The sequence below is a fragment of the Chaetodon auriga genome, chromosome 2 (genome assembly GCF_051107435.1).
Source record: "Chaetodon auriga isolate fChaAug3 chromosome 2, fChaAug3.hap1, whole genome shotgun sequence".
In the NCBI taxonomy this organism is placed as follows: Eukaryota; Metazoa; Chordata; class Actinopteri; order Chaetodontiformes; family Chaetodontidae; genus Chaetodon; species Chaetodon auriga.
This window is the reverse complement of record NC_135075.1, coordinates 18,560,795-18,588,300: the sequence shown is the minus strand read 5'-3', so window position 1 is coordinate 18,588,300 and position 27,506 is coordinate 18,560,795. Positions and strand designations below refer to the sequence as shown.

The 27,506-nt window shown below is 43.1% G+C and overlaps 1 protein-coding gene across 2 annotated transcripts in view; it reads left to right on the top strand.

The window, feature by feature from the left end:
• Nucleotides 1-27,506, top strand: part of cacna2d2a (calcium channel, voltage-dependent, alpha 2/delta subunit 2a) — a 139,849-nt gene that overhangs the window by 77,596 nt on the left and 34,747 nt on the right. For both annotated transcript variants that reach the window (XM_076760362.1, XM_076760351.1), the window contains exons 5-8: nt 9,441-9,485; nt 14,196-14,334; nt 25,709-25,840; nt 26,070-26,127. In XM_076760362.1, the coding sequence (XP_076616477.1) occupies nt 9,441-9,485; nt 14,196-14,334; nt 25,709-25,840; nt 26,070-26,127 (374 nt within the window). The remainder of the gene's footprint in view (nt 1-9,440; nt 9,486-14,195; nt 14,335-25,708; nt 25,841-26,069; nt 26,128-27,506) is intronic.

Here is a 27,506-nt window from a genome sequence, read left to right as displayed (position 1 = left end):
GCTGTAATTTGTTTAAGTGGTGCTCTCCAAGGTAGAAATGTCCTTTTTCTCCTTTTTTTGTTTTTCTTCTCTGCTCTAACTCTTTTCTCTTATCGCCTCTTCTCTTGCTTTTTTTTCTTTTTCTTTTTTTTTCACATCTCACCCATAATGTTTCTCTGCTGCTTCAAGAGAGACCTCTTGAAAACTCATGCTGTTCTACACTCAAGTAAGGGGACATTAGGCGAAGTCTGAGATGACTGAGAATGAAAGAAAAACTGAAGTATGGGAAGAAGTAATGAGAAACGCTCAGATACAAAGAAGACAGAGAGGGAGAAAAGTTCAGGTGTGTCGGTAAGCCTTCAGTCAGTAGGAGTTTGGCCAGCTGTGATGCTGCATGCTAGCCAGGAGGGAGGGTTGAGAGAGTGGCCCCCATGTCTAAATCCCACTGATCGATCCCCCTGCCTCACAGGAGATGGGAATCAATAGTCAGAGAAATCCAGCCAACCAGGCTGCAGACCTTGATTTTCCCATTTCAACACATGGCCAACACCCATGAAATGTTATTTTAAAGGCCCTTCTGGTCAGAGCAGGGTCATTAAAGACAGAGAAGTAAAAATGCACTGATAGCAAACACTCGAGACATAGTTTTGTGTCTTTCAGTATTTTACTCCCTCTCTGATTAAGACGTTGACATACTATCTTAAATCATTAGGTGATAAATTAATTTGTTTATTGAAAGACTTTTGGGGGGCAAGGGGCATTTCATGCCTTTAATTAGAGCTGACAGTAGATATGACAGGGAATGAGGGGGGACAGAGATGGGAGACATGACAACAACAATAACCTCAACTTGAACAGGGACACTGTGGTTCACGGTCTCTTCCGTAAAGCCCTCGGCCTCAGATTAATTGTACAATCTTGATTCCAAAAAAGCTAGGACATTGTGTGAAAGATAAATAAACACAGTGTGATCGTTTAATAATCCTTATGACATGTCCTCAATTGAAAACAGTACAAAGACAATGTATTTCATGTCCTACCTCATCTACTTCATTGATTTTTGTAAATATATGCTCATTGTGAAATTGATGCCAGCAGCACGTTTCAAACTGGGAAAAGGCTCATTGATAACAGGTGAGAGTATCATGATTGGGTGTGAAAGGAGCATCCTGGAAAGGCTCAGTTGTTCATATGCAAGGATGGAGCGAGGTTCACCACTTTGTGAACACATGATGGTACAAAGGATATTACTACATGAGCTCAGGAACACTTTGTAAAATGGGTGTTGATGAACGCAGTTTGTTTGCAAATGATTGCATTTTGCTTTTATTTAGGTTTTGCACAGCATCCCAACTTGTTTGGAGTCAGGGTTATAGTAAATAAACAGATTGTCTTAACCTACATTGTCTGATCTAGTCCTAATTAAAAGGGATGTCTGCCAAGAAAAAACTATACATTTTATGTCTGAGGCTTCCTCGTGCTCCAGTCTACCACAGTGCTCCAGGAAAGGGATGTGTCTGAGCGGTCAGGTTGTCATTTTGTGAGTGGTGACAGGCTGGTTATGCTGTAGCAGAGCAGAGACGCCTGCTCGTGTTTTAGTGTTTGCTTGCTGTATTCTGTCCCTGCTGTCCTCGGCACCTGTCTGCAGATATCTTAAAGCAGGCTTCCCTTTGTCATTTGAATGTTCAAATCATTGTGACGGACAGCACGGCATCTGATGGAAATGATTACGGGGTCGAAAATAACAGGTTTCCTTTGGCCGGCGCTGATTGTTGATTGGCCACTCTCAGTCAGCCTGTAAAGAGAGGGTGGTGACTTTTCAGGACTCCATGGACTAGCTCTGGTAAAAATGGCTGAAAAACATGAGTGAAATGAAAGAGCTGTAGTCAACCCTCGAGGAAAAATGGAACCTGGAAACATTTCACTTGGATAAGTGGAGCTCCAGTGTCATACGGGGCTGCAGTGTGATTGGACGGGGAGGCCCGGACCGAGTACCAGATTGTTTGTGATAGGTCACACCAGCTACAGATACCGTAAAAATGTTAGACGTGAATAATTGCATTTGCTTTATCAAATCCCTCCGGAATCCAATGATAGCAATAATATTGCCGTAGCCTGTTTATCTTATTTGTCTTTATTTGGTGTTACAGCATCTCTTTCCTGCTTCTCCTCTGATGATCAGATTGGGGGCTTGTTTGGGAGGTGTTGGCATGCGTGTGTCATGTTGGATAGGCTTTTTATCTGGCACTGTGTCCACGCAGTGTGGTGATGCTATCAGCGTTAAAACCTGCTCCTCAATGGAGCCCTGTCAGCCAACAATGGAGAGCAGCATTACCAAGAGTGCAGCAGGACAAAGCCCTCTTTCCTTATCGCGGGATTGGAATATTCACAGACTGATTTAACTGCTTTTACCGAGGGGAAGTGTCAGGCTCTGAAAGAAAGAGACAGCACAGCAGAGATGGGAGAGGGGAAGAGAAGAAGGGAGGGACGGAGGCGGGAAAAGAAGAGAAAATAGGATTCTGTGACCTGCAGGATGTTTACAAAGAGACGTTTAAAGAGCAGAAATTGCAGATTCATGGGGGAAAATTGGGGGCATGAAATATAACCATGCCATATGTAACCTTAATATTTTTTAAATTACATATTTTTAATTTCACAATAATCAAGACGTCTCTCTTCCACAATTGTTCTTCCTCTCCTCCCTCACTCCTTCTATCTCTGGGGTTGCTGCCCATCTTCGTGAGAGGCTTTGAAGTAAGTGAGCAGTTAGGGGAGGCACGGTGCTCCAACTGAAGAGGAGCACGACACTGATGAGATGTGCATGGAGAATGCCATTCACTTTGCTGAATTTGCACTGTGTATTGGAGCTTTAATCTGGGGGCACATTTGTTTATTGGCATACAAATGAACATCTGCATGGAGCTATGCTTGGACGCCATGGTCTCAGCAGCTCCCTAATCGCTTAAAAGCCTGGAGATGCAGAGCTTGCCAATGAGAGAGCGCGAGAGAGAGGGAGGCAGCCGCGCCCAAGGCCTCCGTCATGCACTCCTTTATCTGAGTTTCACCCTAGCTCAATAGCTCTCTCTCCCTCTCTCTGTCTTCCAGGCCAACAGTTTAATTTCCAGTTTTCTGGTTGACTCTTTATTGACTTGACATTATAAAGAGGCATTTTGGTGACCTTCAGTGTTTAAGACAACAGCCATATTTTTCAGACCAGACACCTCAAACAGCATGTCTGCATTTATTTGTGAAGTGATGTGACAGGGCACCAAATGGCTTCTTCCAGGGTAGAGGCGCTTGGTGAATTAAGTTTTGAGTATAAACAGACACACTTTAAAGGGAAAAGCAGTGACTGCAGACATTGTTGTTCAGGGATAAATCTGTTTTCTGAAATTGAAAATCACATCTTATTTATTGAAGAAATAGTTAGAAAAAAGTCATTGTGAAAAGTTTTTACAGTCATATGTTATTCTGGAGAGTTTCAGTATCTGCATTTAAAATGCTTTGTGATATCATCAGAAAACCAGTTTTATGTTGTTTTAATGCTTTCAGAGTTTTGCTCAGTTTAACTGTTGCTGGCTTTTCATTCTTCCTGTTGTTATTTTACTTTGATATCATGGTCAGAGGAGGTTGTTTACCTGAACAATTATGATGAAGATCAAGACAACAAAAAGCACATACAGTAGTTATAATGGTCAATTGTATGGTTCTTTAGGAGACCAGGTGTTCGCTATACATGCAACTTAATCACCCTCGTAGAGGCTGTAGTCTGTGCTGCTGTTGAATTGCATTTTAGGTTTTTCTAATATTTCATCTTCAGCATCTGCTGACACCTCCTTAAAACAGTTTGAACTAAAACTGAGCCTTATAACCTTTATGGAAGACGAATATACTGCAGGGCTGTTGGATTAGACTGCTTTCGTTTTAGTTTTATTGGACTGCTGGCTGGAGAGCAGTACAGTAAAAGGTTGTATTTCAGCTCCATTTCTGGCTGCTGGAGCCCCCCATTTTAATTACAATTTACAGTTTAAGAACAAGTAAAAAGAACTTTTCTCCACACTGTATTTCTTTCACTTTTCTGTGATTAAGCGTTCCGCTTGCACCCAGCAAAGGTTTAGAGTTAACATTTCCTGAATCAAACACGCACATCTCCACCAAAGCACAAGAATTCATATTTTATTCACAAGCAACCTCTGCAATTCATGATCAAAGTGGTTAAAGAGCTTTTAGATCTCTGACAAATTTCGACATGCCTATGATTAATTTGCCTCTGTTTGAAAAGCATATTTCATGAGCTCACCTCGTGACACTTGTGGGCCAAACCAAAGGAAATGAGCTGAGCAGATTTGTTTCTGATGGCTTATTGTGATTCCATTTTGACCTATCTAATTTTAGTAAGAGCGCCCTTGTGTGTATATTTCCTTTACATTTCATTCATTTCTCCACATGAAATGAGCCGTCAGTCACTTCTTAGTGAACATACGTAAATTGTATTGCACCTGTGTGTCGTGAGCGGAGTCCGAGCACACGAGTGTGTGCTCAGCCTGGAGGATTGCATTCCCCCCTCACACTGGAGAGGTCTCGCCAGAACGTCTTGAGTTTCATACCATTTGACATGTAGAGATGGGATATAAGGATGCTGTGGAACTGGAAAGACAGAGGAGGAGATGGGTAGAGACAAGAGGAGAGATTGGAGTGGAGGAGATAAGAAAAGAGTTGGAATGTATGGCTCCATAATGACTTTGCTTCAGACTTTACGTAAGCATTTCTTCTCTGCAGCCAAAACAAATTGTTAAGCTTTTCCTTCTGTGTTCTTGTTGCATTTTCACACTAAGTGAGCTGTGTGTGTGTGCCCGTGTGTGTGTGTGTGTGTGGGTGTGTACCTTATGGGCTGATGTGCGTGGGTTAATGAAGAGCAGTAAATGAAATCCTTTATTGTGTTTGATATAATGTCAGCTTCCATTAGGGAAACTGGTTCTACGAGTGATTGCTAGGCTATCGGGGCCAGGAGAGCTGTGTGTGTGTGCGTGTGTGTGCGTGTGTGTGCGTGTGTGTGCGTGTGTGCGTGTGTTTGTGTGTGTGTGTGTGTGCGTGCATACCCCAGGGCACGGCAGAGGCACCGAGTGTGTTCTGTAATTATAAAATCATTAGCAGGTGTCCAGAGGAGATATGAATATGACTGTAATCTGTCCCCACCCATGATGGAGCGCTTGTCTCACACTAAAATGTCAACCTGTCTCAGCCAACCCATTGAGAGAGCCCACAGATGGAAATTCAAAAGATTTAGTCCCAGCAACCACACTCAGTCATTACATGTACCCGGACATATGACAGCCTTTATGTACCAGCCATTTTTCAATCACACATTGTTGCCCTGTGCTTTACCCGATAAATCATCTGTCAAGGTCCTCTTCAAATTTTGGGCTTTAAAGGCGCCGACCTTCACTTGAAAGGGGATGCTGAAGTTTAAATGTGTAACTACAAGCCGTGGATGACATTAAAATAACATGCAGCATGTACCAATGACAAGAAAACACACTGGCAGATGAACAACCTCCTAGTCAGACAGACTGACAGGCGTTCAGACAAACAAAAGATAGGCAGCCATGTATCTGGTCAGACATAAAAACGAGCAGACATTGTAGCTCTGGCGAGGAGACAAAGTCACATTGTAATCTAGAGCAGAGGGGCGGTTTCTATAGCAACAGTAGGCATCTAACCTACGCGCCGCTGCTTTTGCTGAAATCTGAAATTGGCGAGAGGAGGCTGGTATTGAGGATAGAGAGACTGGGAAAGATGAAGATAAGACAGGGTGGAGGAGGAGAGACGGGGCAAAGGGAGGAGAGAGAGGAGCCAGATCGAGATAAGAGCGAGGAGGGCGGGAGGAGGGGAGGAGATGAGCGGAGGAAGATTGATGTAAGGGGGGGGGGCTGGAGATCATCACCTGACCTCAGTGTTTGTCTCCTGTTTGGAATTTGTTGGTCCACTCAGCATGATAGATTTAATTTACTGATAGCACTTTGTGTCAGTGGGACTTTCTCAGACTTTGTGTGTTTCTTTGTACGCATCTGGTGTGCGAGTGCGCACGCTCGGCCTTCAGCATGCACCGTCTCTATATGTTCACAAGCACATAGTGTATGCAATATGAGTGTTTAAGCATGCGGTTAGATATCATATATGTATATGTACACAGAGCTTGGTAGAGAGACAAGTGTGGGATAATTGCTGGCTGGGTGTCGTATCAGATGTGTGTTTAACCCGGACCCTGAGCCCATAGAGACCTGTGACCAGCCACAGCAGATGGCCATGCAACCCTGGGGGCTGCTCAGAGGGTCATGGTGGCCGAGGACTCGTCCACATGGAGCCACCTCTTCTGTGCACGTCTGTGTGGTGTGTGTCAGAGTGTGGTTGGAGGCAGAGGTTGTAGTTGTTGTTCATGAGTGCGATCCGTGTCAGTCTCAGTGCAGTGCAGTTTATTTTCGTTGTTGCAAAAGGCAATGACTTTATACAATTGAATTATTTTATGTTTTCTGTTTCTGACAAAGAGTTTATTATTGTCCTCAGTAGTCCTGTAGGTATTAAAATTAATTACTATTTCCAGTCCAGTAAATATCAGTGCTGTGCCCAATCATATCCTGCTGTAAATATCTGTATCTATCCAATTACATTTTCAGAAACGCTTTCCTTTTAGTCCCCATATTTATCATTTACTGTGTAAGGTGCACGATAAACATTTAATAAACGTATAAAAATGTATATATTTGTCAACAACTATAACTCCTCCTGTGGGCACCAGTAAACAGCTAATGAAAGGCGATAAAAACTTTTCATAGGAGAAATTATGATTGCTGACAAATACTATAAATTAACCTGCTTAAAACTGCCACTGTATGTTGTAACCTCTTTATTATTAGATGTTTAGATGCTAAATAGTGGGATTTAGTATAAAACTGGTAATGTGATTAAAGACAACACAGGAAAGAATTATATGCTACTAATTTTACTATTGCTACCAATATCAAGGATTCACTGCTTGTGATGACTTCTGTATGTACAAGGTGCAGCTTTAGCACGAGTAAGTGATATGCACAGGGTAAACAGTAAGGTACACACAGCTGTCCAGCTGTGCAAACAGACATGATACCAATGACAGATGGGTGACAAATAAAAGGAAAAACCAACTTAACATGTCTTAAAAAGGTACTGGGCACCACGAGCTACCAAAGCCGCTTCAGTCTCTCCGAGGGATCACTCCTCATTTTGTTTTTTCCAGAGTGCCGTCTATCATGTCCTTCCAAAAGCTTGAATGGCTGTTCAGCTGGGATCGAATCTTTTCCAAAATTCAAACATTTTCAAGCTCAACAAAACTGTCCAGTGACCCCTCGTGCCCTGTATTGAAGCACCTGCATTCTTTACTCATTCTCAACTCATTTATTCAGGTTTTGCCTTTGATTTATCACCTGCCTTTATGTTTTATTATTGTTGTTGTTGTTGTTGTTGTTGTTGTCATTATAATAAAGAGCAGAAATAAGGGATGGATACAAAATAACAGTACAATGATGAAGTGTAAGCAAGGGAGCTCTCTCCTCAGTAATGTGTGACATGTTTTTTTAAGTGCATTATTTGTTTGAGTAAAGCTGCTGGCCGGTCCCTCGGGTGCAAGGAACCAAGCGTTTATTTACAGGAAGCAGTCCTGAATAATGAGTTGTAATGCCGCAGTAGTGAGAGTAAACTCTTTAGAAGCGAGGGACCAGTCTAAGCAGGACTGGGCTCCAGATCAATCCTGCTGGCAGACACAACAACACTGTTGCTCTGCCACAGTCTCTCTCTCCTTCTCTTCTCTCTCTGCAGAGGCATGGGCTATTTTTAGCCCTGGCAGCTCTTTCCCCACTGCACCCACCACCACTACCACCGCCACCCATCTCTCTCCTCAGTTCATCCCTTTATATCGCCCCAACCTCAGCCTCCGTCCTAACCCTCCAACTTAACCCAATGTACTCCCTGAACGATCCGGGCTGATCCCTCCTCCACTCAGCTCCTTTCCTTCCGTCCTCGCTCCTGATCTCTCTGACAGAGCTGGGGAGGCAGAGGGAGTGCTGGTAAGTTGAGGAGATGTGTCAGGGGGCAGATTCGGCACCTCCTCTATCTTGTCCACGCTCATTACCCCAAGACACAAGCTGCGTCCAGCCTGGTCGGCCCCATGTTTGATGTCAGTGTGAGTTTTGATCATACTGTGTTTCTTTGGTGAGTTGTTAGGGACTGAGCTGAGCTCATGACTGACTCCCTGATTAGCACTGGAGGCCAGCCAAGAGCCTGATCGTGGTGTGTAGAGAGGCTCTCATGCTGAAGGCAACCGAGAGAAGGATGGGAGCTGACAGAGAAAGGGAGTATTTTGTGCCGTATAGGTGTGTATGTCTTTCTGTACGAGTTAAACAAATGCAGAGAGCATGCGTGTGAGACAGCGGGAAAGAGATTAAAACGGTGAAAGCGAACAAGACAAACAGAAGTTGAGAGAAAATAAGTCAGACTGAGTAAATTATGTTTAAGACTTGTACAGCCGGCTCTCTCTTTCTCTGTCAGCCGTCCTCCCTCACTGGACCATGACCACAGCTCCTCCAGTGAGGGAGGGTCAGTCACTGTGGTGCCCTTGAGAGCGCGTCCTCAGCCAGCCTCCTCATGATAATGAGGCAGGCCCCACGACCGCTTCTTGCTGCATGCAGCCCCTGCCCGCCCTCACGCCTGCCTCTATGGGAGATAAGGACGCCAGTTCAGAGGAGAAGAGGACAGGAGGGGGGCTAACAGCCAGGGTACAGGGTCTTTGCTCGGGGATAAAGGCCGGGAGCTTGGAGGCAAGAGGCTGAATCTGGGACTGCAGCTGGTGATGGGTAACTGTAGTTGGTAATTAGAGCAAAATAGTGCAACTCAATTAAATATATTTACACTCTTTCCTTATTTTCTTTTTCTTTACTCCTGTGAGAGCTCTTTGCCAAGACTGAAAACACAGCCAGTTGAGGTTGATAAGATTCCCAGAGAGAGTAATATTTTGAGTTTATTCTTCTCTCGCTGCAGACCACTTTACTCCATGTCACATCTGAGCTCATACCACAGCACCACACACACTTACATTTCTTGACAGTTTTCCACAACACATAAAAAATGTTCCTGCAGTGTTTTAAACACAGGTTGGAACATGCGCTGCATACATGGCATCATATGAGTACAGCCGATGCATTACATCCTTCGATATCTCTGCAGCTATCTGCTCGCCTTCTCATGACTGTCATTCCACATCACACTACTCCTCCTGTGTTCTGTGATGCTGATTATATTCTCATGCTGAACAGTGTGATGGAATATAACCATGGCTCTCTCTAGCTCACCACCGCGAGGAGTCGGGGCTGATATAGACGCTGCTATATCTTCTCTCATCACCTGTCTTTTCACTTTTCTTTTCTGCACAGGAGAATGCCATTTCATACTACGATTCCAAAGCGGATTCAGACTATGTGAGTACAGTACGGACTGCTCCTCCCTCCCCCGTCTGCCTGCCTTAAACCCCAACTCCTACCCACTCCACTTCCCACCCCTGCCAGCCTTTCCTGCAACCCCACCCCACCCCATCTCTCCCCGGCCTCCTCGGTGTTGATGACCGCCTCCCTCCCCACCCCCCCTCTGGTCACAGGCCCCTGGGCTGTCTGTGTGTGTTAGTGAGGTGATGCTGCTTTATGGTGAGTTGGTGTGACAGGAGCAGAGGCACGCCGACGTGCATGTGACAGTGACTTCAGCTGTCCTCCCCCAGTCTAATATTCAGAGTTTTCTCCCTCCCCACGCACCCTAACTGTGTCCACTGTGGACCTGAACTGCAAGGGTTGTTTGACCCCCCCCTCTTCCATCGAGACATCTCACAACCAAAACACAAGTCATATCGCACTTCCATACACCAGGACACCATTTCTGCCGTGTGTCGTTCATACTGAAGAATATGAATTCAGGGAAAGATCTGCAGGCCGGGTGACCGTTTCCTCCACACTCACCATGCCACCAGTCTGGCTACAGCCGGCACTTCCTCCTCAGCATAGGTCACACTCTGAGTGCGTGCCCGCTGATTGATTAAGTTTCAAGGAAGAGTGCAAGAACAACCCCCCCCCCCCATCACCAAAGCACAAAAAGATGGGAAGAGAGTGAGATAGAGAGGGGAAGAGACCGAGAGAGGGAGGCGGAGGTGCAATAAATCATGGTGTGATTTTCTCTTTGTGCACGCCACTCCTGTGATTAATGACACAGCGCTTTAGGGCCTGTCAGCACATCTAATTGGAGAGCATCAGTCATCATTAACATGGCACACTAAGGCCGAGCAAGTGACACACCCCTGACCCCCACTCACCAACCCCACACCACCCAAAGACAGCGGCAGAGGTCAGGCAGAGGTCATTCCTCATCCGTGCAACCCCAGCAGTCACCCACCGGTACTCACCTATCTGAATCTCGGTCCTTCACACAATGACACCTTTCTATTCAGGCTCTACCGCTGGAGTGAAACCCTGTACTATTAGGGAGATATGATAAGAATTCAGTTGAAAGAAAGGTAAGTGATTGGTGGGCTATGTCTTATCCAAGCCTTGTCTCTCCTGTTCCCTATCCTGTACTCTATACCTGTTAATTTCTCCTCTTGTCACTGTACCCTTGATATAAAAGTGCAATGTGGTGATTCATTCTAAGTCAAAACTGCCCACGTGCCAAAGCATGTCTGATGTTCATTCCGGTGCGGTGGATGAAGACCATTTTTATTTCTCTCATTCAGCTACCTATCAGTCTCCTTTGGGTTCTTTGTATTAATTAAACACGCAGATTTTAATGTGCCTTTAATACCTTCCTTTCTGCACTGTCCTCTTCCTTTCAAGTCTTATTGGCCATTGGTTAGAATAGAGATCGGCCCCCACACACCTCGTCCCCCTTAAAAGATTAGAGCGTACGCTTCAGCAGGGAGCAGACAAAGCGTCCTGGGTGAAAATGCAAATATTCTTTGGTCTGCATGATCCCACTTTCACTGCAATGCTTTTATCTATCTGGTTGAAAAAAGGTGTCAGTCGTGTCTCTAGGTAGTAATTTCCTTCGAGGACAGCCGAGAAGTGTTTAAGTTATCGCCACAAGTTTGATTCTTCCAATGTTTAATCAAAATCTATTTCTTTTTTGTGCTGTTTTTCTGAAAGAATCCTTTAAATGAGGCATTTACAGGCCTGATTTCCTCTATCTCACTCTTTCCTGCTGTCATTCAAAGAACTCACACACACACACACACACACACACACACACACACACACACACACACAGGGTCATAAGTAACACATTTCAGGTTAGCCCTGGGTGGCTGAAGGCGGGAATGAAAGAATCTTCAAAATGTCATCTCTGGCCTCTTCAGCCTTTAATTAAACCTTGAGAACAGGGAGATAAAATTAACAAATTGGGTAATGAATCGAGCAAAACAGGTGGTGGATGGTTGAAGAAAATGAACCAATCAGTCTTTCCTGCGTGGATTTATTCAGCTTCTAATTAGACGCTGCCTTGGTTAATTATGATTGGGCTCTTCTGAAGGAAAAAAATCCCCTCCCTGCCTGACATTGACAGAATAAGAGTCAGTCTGAGTGATAAACAAACACCTCAACCTCACACTTAGTGCTGTTGAAACGCCAGCATCCTTAACCTAATAAGCTTTATTATTAATGTATAGTCAGTCTGCCCCTAAAATCTACTTCTCCACAGTACACTGTCAAGAAATCTTAAATTGAGGTTAAGACTTTGATAATTTTATCACTCACTTTTGTTTCTGTATGTCTGCCACAGTGACAAGAAAAATAAGCAGCACTGTTAGTTTTAATAACCAGCTTTTAACAGTGCATTTTATTGAGCTTTTATTCTTTCATATCATTACAATTACTTTCAGAGTGGTGTGATTTCATTATGAAGCTAAAAGCAGATTTGACATGGAAACAGTCCTCATTTTTTTTTTTTATTTCCTTTTATATTTTTAGATCTCGCTCAGAAAGCTGCAACCCTGTTTAATTCAGCCTCAGTCCTCCCCTCTTTTAACTAACACCACCGCTTTAACGTCTTCACTTTGGTTAACTGCAAGTCACGGATTTTCACGAACAAGGAGTTTTAGCGGAGGAAAGTCTTGAATCTCTTCCGCCTTGTTAGTTACCAGATTGCAGCCTCAGGTCAGGTCCCAAAGGTGCAGTCTTAAATCAACAGGCGAACAGGCTTTTCTCAACAGGGCCCCAGATTAAAACTAATTAAAAGAAATCATGTCTAACCTAAGGACCCTTTCCAATAAAATTAAAATATCAGCAAGCATTTGCCTCAGAACCTCTCTCATCCAATTGAGCTGTCTGGTGATTAACAGGAACTTTGTGAGACAATGAAAGAGCCCCAACTTGTGAAAATATGGAAAAATGCTGCAGCTGTATCACTTCTTAGCCTTCTTGTTTTTTTGGAAAAAAATAATGCAAATGTTTACTTGTTTTTTTTATGTAGTCTTGTCAGCTGCACATTAAAATTAACATAAATTTTCTGCCATGGTTATTATTAGAACATTTGAAGTAAAATGCTCTCAGATTTCATGTAAAGAAAAGTCTGATTTGATGAGGCCAAATCATGTGTAAATAACTGTTGGATGATTGGTATTTAAGTAGTAATTTATCTGCTGAATGTCAAGTGTGTCGGATCAGTACACATTTCACTGCGTGTTTCTTTCTGGTCGTATCCTGTGCCATGATGTTATAAGTGTTGTAGAAACGAGGACTGGCCTCTCCTCGCACCACGTTGTTCCTCACTGACTTTCAATGGGACTTCAGCACAAGTGTCCCTCTGCTCGTCCCAACAACAGCTTGTAATTGCATTTTAATAGTCAATTAAAGTTGGCCCATCAATCAATTTCTGTCGTGGACATGGGGTTTTGATTTAATTTCTCCCCAAAACAAACAGTTTTTATCATGTCAGATCCAATTAACCCATGCTGCTTTATTAAAATGAAAAGTGCATATTTGTCGCACTCGAAAGATTTATTTTTGAAGCGCTCGAGGAATGATCAGAGATGAGCTTTGTTTTACAAATATTCAATGAATGAAGGCTAATGAAGGATGACTAATAAAGGAAGAATGATAGAAGCATGATGCCAGACTGTGCTGAGGGCTACTTCTGTATGGCACCGTATCAAAGAGCTTGGTGCATGAATACACATTAATTAGATTGTGTTTGTTTAAGAAAGACTCCTGCTATGACCTCCTACATTTTAATTTCTGAATGCTGATCTGTAAATGTGACCTGTTCACTGTGCCGTTTCCAAAGGATGAATCTAACACGGTTTTAGTGAGCGCGCTAAGGATACGCACTGAAATCAGATCAAGCATAAGCTAATAAACTGAGCCACAGAGTGGGGTTATATCTTGCTGCCATTTTATTTCACATCCCACAATCACTTCCTCCTGTGGGAACAGGCACAGATTGTACTGCATTGATAACTTATCAAGATAAAAAGCTTAAATGTCACTTTTGCTTTTTTATCTTGTGCCTTCCTTTGATATCTGACACTTTCCTAATGCAATATGTGTGTCAGGCGTTCTCGTCACGCACAATGGCCAGGCTGAGAAGCTGCAGAAGTGCCAAAACATATTTGAAATATGCAGCATTAACACTGTTTTTGTTGAAACAATCACAGGCACAAGAGAAGACACAGCCTGATATGAAATATGCTATCATTCGAGTGGGTGGCAGACTAAACAGTGATCAAGTGGTGTTGGTTGCTAGTTATTGTTGGGGTTAATTTGTATGGCACCTCATGTGTCTGCGATACTCATCTCGGGTACTAATGAGTTTCTCTGTTTATTGTCTGCTCTGATACCTGCTGTTGTTCTCTGATGAGAGGAAGAGTATAGAACCATCGAAATCTGAAGGCAGACAAAAGGCAGAGTAATTGATATTTTGTGCTTGACATTATTCAAACGCTGTGTGATTTTATGTGTGAGTCAAGAAGAGAGACGATGTACTCTGTGCACCACAGCCGCAGATGGGCGCTGTAAAGCCACAGTATGGGAGGTGGCAGGATGCGGTACTATATTTGCATGTTTCCCCTGTTTTTCAATCCACGTGTTTTTATTTGTGTGCTCACTCAGATTTGCGTGTGTGTGCGTGTGTGCGCGCATGTGTGTGTGTGTCTGCAGGCGGAGGATGGAGAAGAGGAGAACCCGCTGGAGAGCTCAACGTCTTTGGAGCTGGAGTTTGTGGACGATCCTAATTTTAAAAACAAGGTCAACTACTCTGCCAGTGCGGTCCAGATTCCTACAGACATATACAAAGGCTGTAAGTATACAACAAAAACTTTTTCTTTATTGGTGTTCCAGACTGTTCTCATTCCCCGACGTTTTGTCACATTCCTCAGTGTCTTATACAGACAAGATACCCTTATCATCTTTATGAGACGAGCACCAGTATAAATCCATCTGTGGCAATTTCAGATGCTCAGAGGAAGGTGATGTAGTATGAAGAGCAAAAAGTCAGCGTATGGTGCAGGTCGGGGTTGGATTGATTGGTAAAACACAGGACCTTCACCCAGGAGAGCAGGGTTTGTGTCCTGTTTGAAACCAAAGTCAGCATTGACTTATTTTAACTGACACAGACAAGTGAACTTACCTAAGTACTTAAATTACATCACGTACTGAATTAGCCACTAGAGTTAAAAATGACACACGTACTGACTTACCTCAAAATCTCTGCCGCTTTATGTGGCACAAAATGTGCATAATAATGCCAGTCTCTAAAAACTACTCATTGTAAGAAAGTACTACAGTCAATCAAGCATATAGAAAATGGGCTCTTCAGTGCACACAACAAGCCACATGTGGTCTTGAACACTGACAGAGTTTGATCTTAGCTGAAGTTACATTAAAGGCCCAGTGAAACAGCGGTTAGAGCGTCTTTAGCTTCCGTAATGTGACATATTTCCGAGTAAAACCGAATTAACCAGGCAAGTATTCATTCCAGAGGGATTTAATCAGGCATTGTTCAGGGATTTGATTGCACTGCTCAGAACGGGTACAGCATAACAAGCACATGCTTCTGGAGAATCGCAGTGATATGAAGCTGTAGAAGAAGACTATTTACCTTCACCTGCTTTTGGAAATCTTTTCACCAACTGATATCTTCAAAAACATGCGTCAAACCCATGGTATGACTCCCAATGCTGTTGGAGATTGTTGGCACCTTCAGCTGTTTCACCTGTGCCACGCACACAGCACGATGTCTCCTCCTGGTTTTCATACAGGCCGCTGGGCCGTAGATAGATGACAGTCTTCTGTTTTGCCTTGACCTCTCCCCTCTCAGTATGTTAGCTCAATCTCTTCCTCCTTTTGTATCAGCCAGCACTTTAGCACACTAACATGATTTTAGATGACAGACAGTCTCTCACACCAGATCCGCACTGTATTTTTTTTCTCCTGCGTGGGCATGGTCGTCCCAGCTCATGGACCCTGCCCTTCCTGCCTGGCACCGTGCTGCCCCGCGGACATAACAACCTCCTCAGTCTGCAGCTGCCAAATGGACAAAAGGGAACACATGTACCTTCCAGGACTCTGATTTCGCTTGGCATGTTTCCTCTGTTATCCACCTCTAACCTTTTGGACACTCTCTGCCTGCCTCTTTAAAGACTCAAAAACCAGAGCATGTGCAGACAGACAGCCACTTTCACAGTGGCAATTTTTTTTTCATTGTGTTATTGTCTAGCTCGTCGCCTTCTTTGTTGAACAGGCAATGTACGGCACCTGTCTGTAACAATGCCCTCCAGCTGTGTCTCCAGACAAATCTTGTCAGAATTAGACACTCTTGGTTCAGGAGGAGATGTCAAAGGCCACAGCTAACTCACAATAGAGCAATCAGGCCTGCGTATTGTTCCCGGAGCCATTTTGTGCCAGCTCTGGTTCCCCTGTCTGAAGATATGAGTCAGAGAATAAAGGCCTCTTGATTGAGCCTGGTGGAGACTAGAAGAGTCGGGTGGTACAGTGCATGGAATTAGTTTTTTCTCTTCTCTGGAAAATGTTTACTATTGATGTTGTGTTGTTAGCTCCCATTGCGCGGTCTGCTGTGCTGAGATTGCCAACTGCAGATTTTGTGCCAACTCCATTATAAACATGTGTGCTGCATTTTAGTCGTTGTTGATGAACAGTGTTGGAAATCATGTTGCAGCCCAAATGCACAGTAACTCTTAAAGGAGCTTTGCCACCAAACAAGATATCCCAACCATAAATGCAGCTATTAGAAGCATACATTGTGAGATGTTGCTCATGCAACGCAGTGTAAACAAAGGTGAACTTCACTGATTCTACACGTGGAAGTTTGTTTGCAGGTCTCAAGTAGCTTAACAATGAACAAAATCTGTGGGTGTGGAGTTAGAAAGAAGTGACCTTAATAGACCTCTGCAGCCTACTCCTCATTTCTGCTTGAGGCTAGCTGTGCAAAGCTACAATAGCCAGTGCTAGCGTCAGTGGTCGAGATGCATCATGGGTACCGAAGGCTCTAGGTTTTGACAAGGAAGAAGGATGTGTGGAATAGAAAAGACAATATCTCTGGTTATGCTGCATCAATTTTGATCCTTTTCGGTTAACTGTCCATCATTTGTTCAACAGTGTTATGGGAGTTCAGTGCTAAATCAGTGGAGTACTCTTTTATCAAACTCAGCTTGCAGACATTTACATCAGGTTCATGTCATGGGAGCTGCATTTGCTTTAGAGAGATGGTGAAAGGGGATTATTATCTGTATGTCATGTTTTGCTCTGGTCCCACCAGTGGGAGCCTGCAGGGTACCTTGGAGAGGATGTCTGAGGAAACTAATGTGGGCAGATTGTTGTCCTCTGGGTCTGGAGAGGTCTGGATCTGCAGTATATCTGTGGGTTTAGGATTAGCAGAAGAGAAGCAGTGTGAGTGGGTAGATTCAGCGCTCGTTCCTCAGGGGGAGGCCAGAGGAAAGGCAGAGAAAAGAAAACTGTGGGAAGAATGGAGCACAGTCCAAAGTACAGCATAATGTTCAACAGTTGTGAAATTCTCAAGTGTTGTTTATTAGCACTTGTGCACTGTGTTGTTGGAATTGCTTGCTTTGATTTGTACACATTGTTAATGTACTGAATAAATTGACTGTTTTCCAGAAAATGGCAGCATGAATTGCCAGTCACAACAAAATGGGAGTCCTTGGAGATGGACTGAGAGAAAGACACCGATAGAAGGAAAGATAGAAAGGGATGGTTGTGAGAGGAGAGCGAAGGAGGAGAGACACTTTAATAATAGCAACTATTTAGAGCAAAAAAAAGAGCATTTTTTTATTGTGATTCTTTCAGCAGCTAAATGAGGCAGTGCATGCGTCCTGGTTTGATTTGTCTGCTTGGCCCCATGTCCGTTTATTGAGATTGAGAGTGTTCCCTGAGCGCAGTAATGAACCATTTTATGATTCATTATCCCACTGCTGATTCCTGCTGCCAAGTCTGCAAACTTTCTAATTAGCTTAGGTCAAACATTCATACAGTTTTCTTCTAATTATCATCGCTTATTACAGAATGGACATCGCAACACAGCCACAAAGGAATAAATTGATGTGGGTGGTGTCGTCTATGGAGAAACAGGTTTTATTCTCCCAGTGAATGTTAGAGAAATAGTGAGGAAGAGGCAGGGATTTGCTGAATAATTGCAGAGGAAGGGCTCTGGGAATATAATCTTTAAAGTAATCACTGAAAAATAACGATGAAAACAGCGAGGGAATATACAAATTATTCTCTGGCGACTATTTTGTAGATTCAGTGGAATCTCGCCGGTAATTGGACCGAGTTCAGACTGTAGATAGAGGACACTAAGCCAGATTGGGTCATTCTACAGATGCATGTACAATATAACATGTTGAAAACGTAGAGGCTTGTAAATCAGCCATTTAAAAAAGGTAGTAATTATGTGTGTATAGTGTACACATAGTGTGCGACTACATTCGTGTGTGTATGAGAATAAGCAGCCACTGTTCCCAGCGGGGAATAAAGCAAACCCACCAGTGAATGTGGGAAGGCCTTTCAATAAATTTGAAGTTTAAATCCGCCGCATGCAGCGCCTTTTCCAGCGGCCTAACGTCATGTTGTCACTTTGCTATTGTAGTCAGGCACAGTGAGAAACTTGGTTGTCAGAAATGAATGGCGAGGACTGGCTTAACTGTGTGTGCAGATGAAAGAGCAGAGCTGAAATGTTTTGCATGGAGCGATTAACCCACCCAACCCCACCCTGCCCTGCCCCACCCCACCCTCCACACACACATCAATTACCACCTTGCCTGTACTTGCCCGTCCAGTTGCTCCAGCCGTAGGACCATACTGGTGCGTTTACATATTTTAAGTACTAATGATAAAACTAGATTTGCTTCACATTTTCCAAATTATACTAACAGATTTTTTTTTCTGCCATTAGGGCAGCAGAAAAAAGCTGTTAGCGCAACACAGGCATAATCATCTTTTAAGCTGATATCACCAACTTTTTAGCTAACAGATGCTTGTTAACACATCCTGCAGATGGCCACAGCAATCTTTTGGAGTTTGGTTTCTGTTGACCTGATACTTGTAAATCCATTATTAATTCTCCTTGTAGTTTTTGGTCTCCTCCCAACTCCAGAGAAAAATGTCTGGCTCCTTAGCTGCCTCACTGTGTTCACCAGCTAGTTGTTCATATGGTCTGTCTGCCGCTGGGCAGGTGATGTACAGAGGATTTTAAGAGCTTTCCCACTGAAACCATCTGGCTGCTGTGTCTTGAAAAAGGGCTTATGAGAGTGAACCAAAACCATTAGCTGAAAGATGCTAAAACGGTCCAGAGAGCTGAGGGGAACTTCAGAGATGGTTAGATTCAGGTGAATACTGGTGTGGTCATTCGATCCTTTGATAATGTAAAGATATTAATTACAGCAGCTTTAAGAGCTGGCTTCAGTAGAGTCTCTGTCATGCAATAAAAACACAAGGTCACATTATTCATCTGTGACATTTCCATCCAAAAGCTTGATGCGTGAATGTATTTCAAGCTAACTTTCAGATTTCCCTAGTTGGAGTGTCCTTGAAGGCAGCGACGAGGATGTTTTTGATGCATTCCTGCAGCTGCATTGCCACATGACAATAGCATATTTCACCTGAACTATCTAAAGCTATGAAGGAAATTATCTAGAATGTTATGCTTTGGTGAGTGGTCAGCAGTAATGTAAAGTATAAGCGATGTGTAGGCTAGGCAGTGGGTTAAAATGTTCAATTATTTATGAGACATCAATTAACAAAAGAGAAGAAAATCCCTCGATCAGTGCCGACACCGGCAGCAAGCTTGTACTCCCTGCCCTTTGACTGTTCGCCTCCATTTTGCTGCTGCACTCTCTGGTCCGTGGTTGGATCCCCTCTGGGAAGCTCCTGGCAAAAAATCCTCCTGTTCACCTTTGTAAAGAGCAAATTGCATGGGCTGTATGCAATGTGCAGTGGAAAATTGAGTGCAACAGATACAGCAGATAGAGAGTCATTGCAGTGTCGAATGAGATTTGAAAAGAGGAGAAAGATTTGCATCTGCGGGGTTTCATTTGAGTGAAACTACCTCTGAAGTCTCTCATCTTTTAAAATGGATCTGGAGAGAAGTCAGCTCGCCTGGTACTGGAGGGACAAAGGCGACTTTTGATAGACAGTCTCAGGTCTGTTCACAAAAGGAAGGGGACGTGATAATGAGAGGAATGAGAGTTATGCTTTGTTATGTAGTCGAATTATACGCCGCGGTTCCAATTAGTGAGTGTTCCCATGTTACTGCACGCCACATCTGTCATCTTAAAGTTAGAAGCTGTGAATCTTGAGATTTGCTTCAGCTAAATGTAAAATGCCGTCTTTGTGTGTGTGTGTGTGTGTGTGCGTGCGTGTGTGCGCGTACAGTACGTGCAGCCTGTATTCGTCTCACATGCCCCAGGTTCCTTCCAGCGGAGGAAGCTTCCCTGTCAACCAACTCACGCCACACTGGAGATCAACTCAGCCCCTCTCAACATCAAACCAGATTTAAATGTGTGGAAAAAAAGCAAAAGTGATTTGTGGACAAAAAAAAAAAAAAAAGAGAAAAAGAGTGGAAGTGGCAATAAAAAAAAAGAAGAAAGAAGAAAGCAATCGAGAGAGGGGGGATAAGGGAAATGGGATTTAAAGTTAAACCAAAAGAGAAGAAAGACAGTATAAACACTGCGGGCTGTATTTCTGTCGTTCTTGACTTTACAGACTCCATCTTTCTCTCTCTGCCCCTCACCCATCCACCCCTATAGTGTGTGCCCAGTGAAGGGGCACTATCATTTACCCGCACACTAATTAGAACAGTCTGCACAGCAAACTCCACTTCACTCACCACCAGGCTCACAAATTACATTTCATGTGTTTGTTATTTACTGCTCTTCTTTAATTAGAAAAAATATTTGGAGGAGCACTCTGGAGGTGCGGTGAAATCTCTCCCTTCTGTCTTATTTTGTATATTGAATAATCATCCCTCCTCAGAGAAATTTCCATTTGTCTCCTCCCTTTCACAGTCAGAGATTACCATTTAGCAAAACTGAGGTCCTCAATGACATATTTGCTCAAACTAAATGCTATTGCCAAGTGAAACTGCTGAAATCCTGCACGCAAATTTTAATTATAATTAGTTAATGCTGCTGTTTCAGTTGCAAAGGAATTCTTGGAAACTGTTTTAGTACATGTAAAGAATACAAATTTGGTTGTACAGTATCTACTGGATGTAATTTTTCTCAACCAAAGCTACGAAAAGACACGTTTTCTTCTCTGGGAAGGCTTAGACTTTGTTTTAGCTCGTCTTTGTGGATGTGCGAGCTGCTGCCAGCTCCTGTTGCTGCCGTTTACTCTGCAGGATGAAAGGTTTAAGGTTCAGGCTCTTTAAGACTCAGTCAGGTCACAAAGCAGCCCTGAAAGGAGAGGAAGGGAGGAGAGACAGAGAGGAAGCCAGAGAGAGGAGACGGAGAGGGAGTGGGTTGACGATCCAGAGGGACACAAGAGGAGGTGATACTGTACATGCAGATGCAAAGATGCTGGTCTGCACGTTTATCAAAGTGCCTGTTTTATAATATCGGTTCACCCAAATTATCCAAAAAGGAAAACCATTTTCTCACTTATCTGGAGAGTTATTTGAAAACTGCTCACAGTGAGGTCTTCAAATTAACAGCGTTAACTGGGACACTGTTGCTGGAAAGTCGTGTTGCTGTTTAATTTCGTAAATGTCACTTTTCAGTGGTGTGAGCACCACAAACAAATCCTATTCAATTACCTCCATTGTTTCAGAATGCAGAAAAATTGGATCCAGACTATGCAACATTCTGCATGGCTGGATTACACAAGGCTAAAATATGTCTTTTGTAATTAGTGTAACTAAGCCTTTCAGGGAAATGACCAGTAGCTCTCTGATCTGAGTCTCTTACTTGATTTTACTGGCAAACATCATGTGGGAAGCTTTGAATTGTCAGTGAATGATAAAAAATGTTCACTCTTATGCATTACCTGAACATGCAGTGTGTGAATAATAACCTTCCCTTTCAGATCTGACTTTGGGAAAATATGCTGTCTGAATATGAACTCACCAAGATTAAAATAAGCTTCTACGTATTTTTTTTTTATTTTTTTTTTATGTCACCTATATGTCAAAGTAAGTAGAATTGAACTACAGCACCACCACTTAGTCACTCTGTTTAAAAAGTAGAATATGTAAACGCTTTATGACAATGACAGTGATAATGGTTATGACTCTTCAAGGGGACTTAGCTAATAGCTTTAGCTATTAACATTATGGATTTCTTATGAGGGACCACTTGTGTTTCACCAGGATATATCACAGGCCGCTCTGCGTTTTTTTCCGCTCTGTGTGTACAGTAAACGCATGAACCTATTTATATAATGTTGGATTAATACAGGGCATAAGGCGCGGATCGGTTTGGACAGCTCTTTATCTCGAGTACATCAGTGTGAATAATGTGTGTATGAGAGGTTGGGGGGTGGGGTCATAGGATAGAGGTGGTGGTGGTGGAGGTTGGGAGGGGTTGAGAAATGATCTCACACAGAGATGCTCCATAAATCCCACTCATAATTGTTTCCCTACTTGGTGTGCAGTCTTGCTCCATAAAGGGGCAAAGCCAAGGGTGCTCTAAATGTCAGGGGAGCGGCGCGTTGATGAATTACCTTTTAAAGATATCAGAGAGAGGCACGTTTCACGTGAAAGATGAGCCCAACGCAGCGCTCGGAGGCCCTGTCTGCTTGTGTGAGCATATTTCCCCCCCAGGGGAAATTTGTCTTTTTATCAACTGTCCAGAGAAGTCACGGCATATCCTCACTGAATAAATCAAAGAGAATTAGTTTGCTGTGTTCTCTTATCTGTGATGTGCCCGTTTTTCTGGAGAGATCACCTGCAGATGTGCAGTTGTGTGTGTGTGTGTGTGTGTGTGTGTGTGTGTGTGTGTGTGTGTGTGTGTGTGTGTTTGCAGAATTGTCCCGACGGCAGAGGTGGCTCATATCTGCAGGAGGGCCTGAAAGACTGAGCCACACTTGGGTGTGAACAAAGACACACAAACACAATTGGCACCATCAGTAGGATCCATCATGAACACACAAAAATTCAGGAAACACACTGAAGCTTGTATGTATGTGTGTGTGTGTGTGTGTGTGTGTGTGTGTGTGTGTGTGTGTGTGTGTGTGTGTGTGTGTTTGCAGCCCTTGGCAGCAGTGCGGCTGATAATCCCTGCATTGCAATTCCTGCATAGCCAGAGTTTGGTTAATACCTTGATGTTAGTCAAGGTAGCTGAGATGGTGCTAGTTTTAAACAGAGGTCGCAGGATGTCTCTTTGCCCTTGGCCTGTCTGGGACAGCTATCATTACAGAACCAGTGCCTCTCCAGATAAGAGCACCCAGGACTTCACTGCCGCCACAGCAGCCTGCTCTGATAGCTCATGCTTAAAGGATAATACTTTTTACACATTAATCAGATGGCTCTTTGACCACAGAGTATTGCACGGCCCAGATGAAATTGAAATGCATGGTTTGGTTCCCCGATAATCTCCACTCACAAACATCAGTAATATATAGCCACTGGTGTCTCCCAAGTGAATCGGAGTCATGGGAGCGACCGCGGCAAGTTTGCAAAATCGTGGTGAAAATAGAAGAGACACTGAGAGTCTCACTAATTTCTTTCTCCTAGTTCAATCTTTCTAGTTCTTCACACCATCTGGACTCTTGGCAAATGTAAACACTGTCAAAGATAGAACATAAAGCTCTTTTACTTTCCAATTCTGGTAGAATGCAATAAAGTTTGTTGCACAAATGTCCCTGGCAGACATTTTTTCAGGAAGAAATTGTCAAACAACCACACAAAGAAAAAGCTGACAACACATTCGATTGATAAGAAATTGAATATTGCCATCCAATAAATGAAAAATTAAGTTTTAAAATGATAGTGCTGCCTAACAACCCCAGAACTGTGACAACTTGTGGTTATCCAGCTGGTTGCTCACCTGCGAAGCAAAGCACAAAGGTGATCTGACATTTGCTGCCTTCAAATAATCAATTCTTTGACCTCAATGGTGTCTTCGATTCTGCCATTTTCAATTAAGGAGTTTAAGGTGAAGTTTGTTTCTGTTTTTTTTTTTCCCTCCCCTCCTCTCTCACGGGCGAGAAATTGCCTTCTCAGGCTGTGAAAGCAGTCACTCATTCGTGTTAATTTCTGTGTTGCTTTCCATCAATCGTCCTCCCCCTCTCTCTAGGTTTTTATGTTTATCCCCATCTGTAGGGCTGCCTCGATCCTTCTCCATTCTTCCTTTGTATTTATGTCTATGAATTTTGAGAAAAACATGTTGAGGAGCTCCCCTTGGTGATGGCAGCAATTTGGCTTTCATATATTCCTATCCTCCAGACACTGCTTAGTGCTGCAGTCGTGAGCGTGTGTGTGTTCGCGTGCATTTCTTTTACAGGATGCTAGAGAGTAATGAAACTTCGCTTTTGTTCTTAGCTGCGGTTTTAGAGCGAGTTTAGCAACGTGGAAGGAAGCATTCAGCTGAAGAAATCTTTCAGCTTACAGGAGGCGAGCAGGGGATGGGGAGGAGGTCAGAGGCGTGTTTCTTACCTCTGTACTGACAGCTCGTCTGAGGCTGAGCAGTAATTGAAAAGCATGGGAAAAGTGGATAATGATCGTTTATTTGTGTGAAATTCAAACGAGTGGTAGGGAAAAGCTGGACTTGACAGTTCAGAGGCTTGTAGCTCTGGTTGGCTCAGTAATTAAATCAGAGAAGCAAGTGAAGTTGTCTTCAGCTCACTGCCTCGTCTTGTTTCCTCTTTAATCAGGTGGCTATTAAACCTCTGCACTCCCCGTCCTCTGACTTCACGTCCGCTATTAAACTCAGACTGAAGGTGTTTTCGGTTTGTGTGTGTGGATGTTTTCTTTTTTTTTTTTCATGTTGTAAGGATAGAGAAAACATAGTGCGGATCAAAAAGGGAAAGCAGAAGAAGGAGGACAGTGTAAATACGATATGAGTTATGGACGTCTGCTGGAGAGAGGAAACAAGAGGCGTGCTGGCGTGGTCGTCGTGTTATTCCACCACCAGCAGCGTGTTATTCCACTTCTTGTTGACTAGATGATGAATACTTCTCTCCACAACCATAAATCCATTTTACGCAGCACCGCTGACCTGTGAGATATATCCGCGACCCCACGGTTTAACTCCAAACACACAAGTCGACGCGTGGAGCCGCACATGCACGAGCAGAGCAGCACTCTCTGTCTTTCTGTCTTCACCTCTTTCTCCTCTCGTCTCTCCCGATCATCCAGCACCCACACATCCTCGAACACAAACACACCTTCGTGCTTTTTTGCAGAGGCAGTTTGTGTTTCTCTGCAAAAAAAAAAACAAAAAAACAGATTCTTCTGCCTCCATATGCTGACACATGACCTCCTCCAAGGTCATGTCAGATTCCTCCTCTGCTCTCCTCAGAGATCACCCAGATTAGACTGATGCCCTGCTCAGATGGCGACCGCCGGTCGAGCCGCCTGCGTACATCCGTTCTTATGTCCTCGGCTCGCTGCTGCTGTCGCAGACAAGGTTGTTCTTCAAGGGGAGTTGACCTTTGGGTTCCCAACAGGGAACTTTGGTTACACTATATTTAGGGCTAAATATTTGAGGGGTTTTTTCATTTCAAAATCAGGGAATTTATCTGTGTTTATTTTGAATATGGTGCAAAAAAATCAATAATGCAAAACTGTTTAAATCGGATTATAAAAAACTATTTTCAGCACCTGTGGTTGAGTGGTTTTTTTTAATACTTTGAGGGACTATGGCACATAATCAGCTACTCATTTACATTTCCTCTCACTTTTTTTTTTTCATCTTTATAACCAGAAGCGTATTCTGAGTTGTGCTCATTGCAGGAGGACCGTGTTTATTTGGAAACCGGGGTTTATAGTGTCCTCTTGCAGCAGGAATCCCAAAAATGTCTGGATGCATTGGGACATGAAAATCTGCATAAAAACCTGTTTCAACTTGTCTTCTTCTTTTGAATAACTGAGCACTTCTCTACGTAAACTGGTTAACCATAAAACAATGAGCCTTAACTATAAATGCCATTTCACCAGTGTGAATTGCGCATGTTTATATGTTTGCATCTGTGTGCTCCAACAGCCCCAGTCATCCTAAATGAGTTAAACTGGACCCAGGCACTGGAGAGGGTCTTCATTGATAACCGTCGGGAGGACAGCTCTCTGCGCTGGCAGGTGTTTGGCAGTGCCACAGGAGTGACCCGATACTACCCAGGTAGGCTGCAGGGTACTGAGTCAACAATCTGCCTTATAACTCACGGCAAGATAAAGTCTAAATTGACCCTAGGGCTCCTCGGCTGCAGAACATTGGCAATCTCTTATCAGATGGCTGTACCTGGTAACTGGATAGACAGAATGAAATTATGATTACTTTGATCTAATCTGATCTGACATATCCTGCACCGCACTGTACTGCCTTTAACTTATTTTCCTGCTCTCTCCAGCCACTCCATGGAGGGCACCCAACAAGATTGACCTGTACGACGTCCGCAGAAGACCATGGTGAGTGCCATCTTCACGATGTACTCGTAAGGTTTTTTTTGTCCCCGTAATCTCAGTGATTAGCCTACTGGCCATTTTAGGATGAATACTAAAACAACATCCATTATCCTCATCATGTTTTAACCTAAATTTCAGAAGCATTTATTTCCTAAATCGACACAAATTTTACTCTTCCGGGGCATTAATTGTGTTAGAGAAAATTACACTGGTAACCCTGGATGTACTGTGCTTCTGAATAATGTTAGTCACAAATGTTATAGTTTGAATCACCATCCAAAAAACAGGCTCAGGCCAGCTTTTAATAAAAATGGAAGAGGAAAAGTTGAGTTTGGTGTTTAAGAGGTTCCTCACTGATGGCATCAATAGATATAAAGTATGTTTTAAAACAGTTTTAGTCATGATGACTAAGTCTTTGACAGCTCGAGATGTGGTAAATTCTTAAATAAATGCGACACATTTCAAAGTAATATTCATACTAAATTGCTGCATCATCCCAGCCCAGATGAGTGGTGGAAAGTGTGAGTTTTGGGCACCAGGTGAGTTCAGCTGAGCGTTGAGAGTGCAGAGGATTGTGTAGCTCAGAGCAGACAGCCTCTAACCCATACAAACAGCATCAGCAGCCGCAGAGTAAAAGTGCAGAAAATTGCCAAAATTTAACTTGTCATTGCAACACCTGTGCTGTCAGCAGCAGCACTGTCATGCTGTCTTAAAATTGTGACAAACTGTTCTGATCTGATCTGGGTCTACACACATGCTGCAAACACATTTGATTTTTGATTTGTGTGTGTTATAATGGAGGTGTAATTTTGTGCCCATACACTGCGTATGCCTTTATTTTAAGGTATACATATTCAACATTAGCTATTTCCTCATTGGCGTGCATATTAGTAGCATATTGGCTCCTTCTAAGTACTTATTTAGGGCTGCAACTAACAGTTTTCATTGTCAATTAATCTGTTCATTATTTTTTCAATTAATTGATTAGTTGTTTGGGCTATGGTAAAATACATATATATAATATATTTTGGTGACGATACTTAATAAAAAGTGTTACACTGTTTTGTTGTAAAGATCATTTGAGGTCTTTTCATCTATGTAATCTTTATAAATCTTTGCCTCGGAGTGAAAAGGACTGTTTTTCTATTTTGAAGTATTACATGTGCTTACTTAACTGCACTACGCTTAAATACAATGTTATTGCTATTCTAAAAATGCTTCTGATGATTCCTTTATAGAGGAGAAGTTTTTAAAAGGACATCATTTTTGTAATGTGTTTTTCCTAAATTGGCTGCTTAAGGCATATCTGCACATTAGAGGGCTTTGTGAATGTACAAAGGAAAGGCTTAAATCCAGCCTTACATTAGGATTCCTGTACAGTG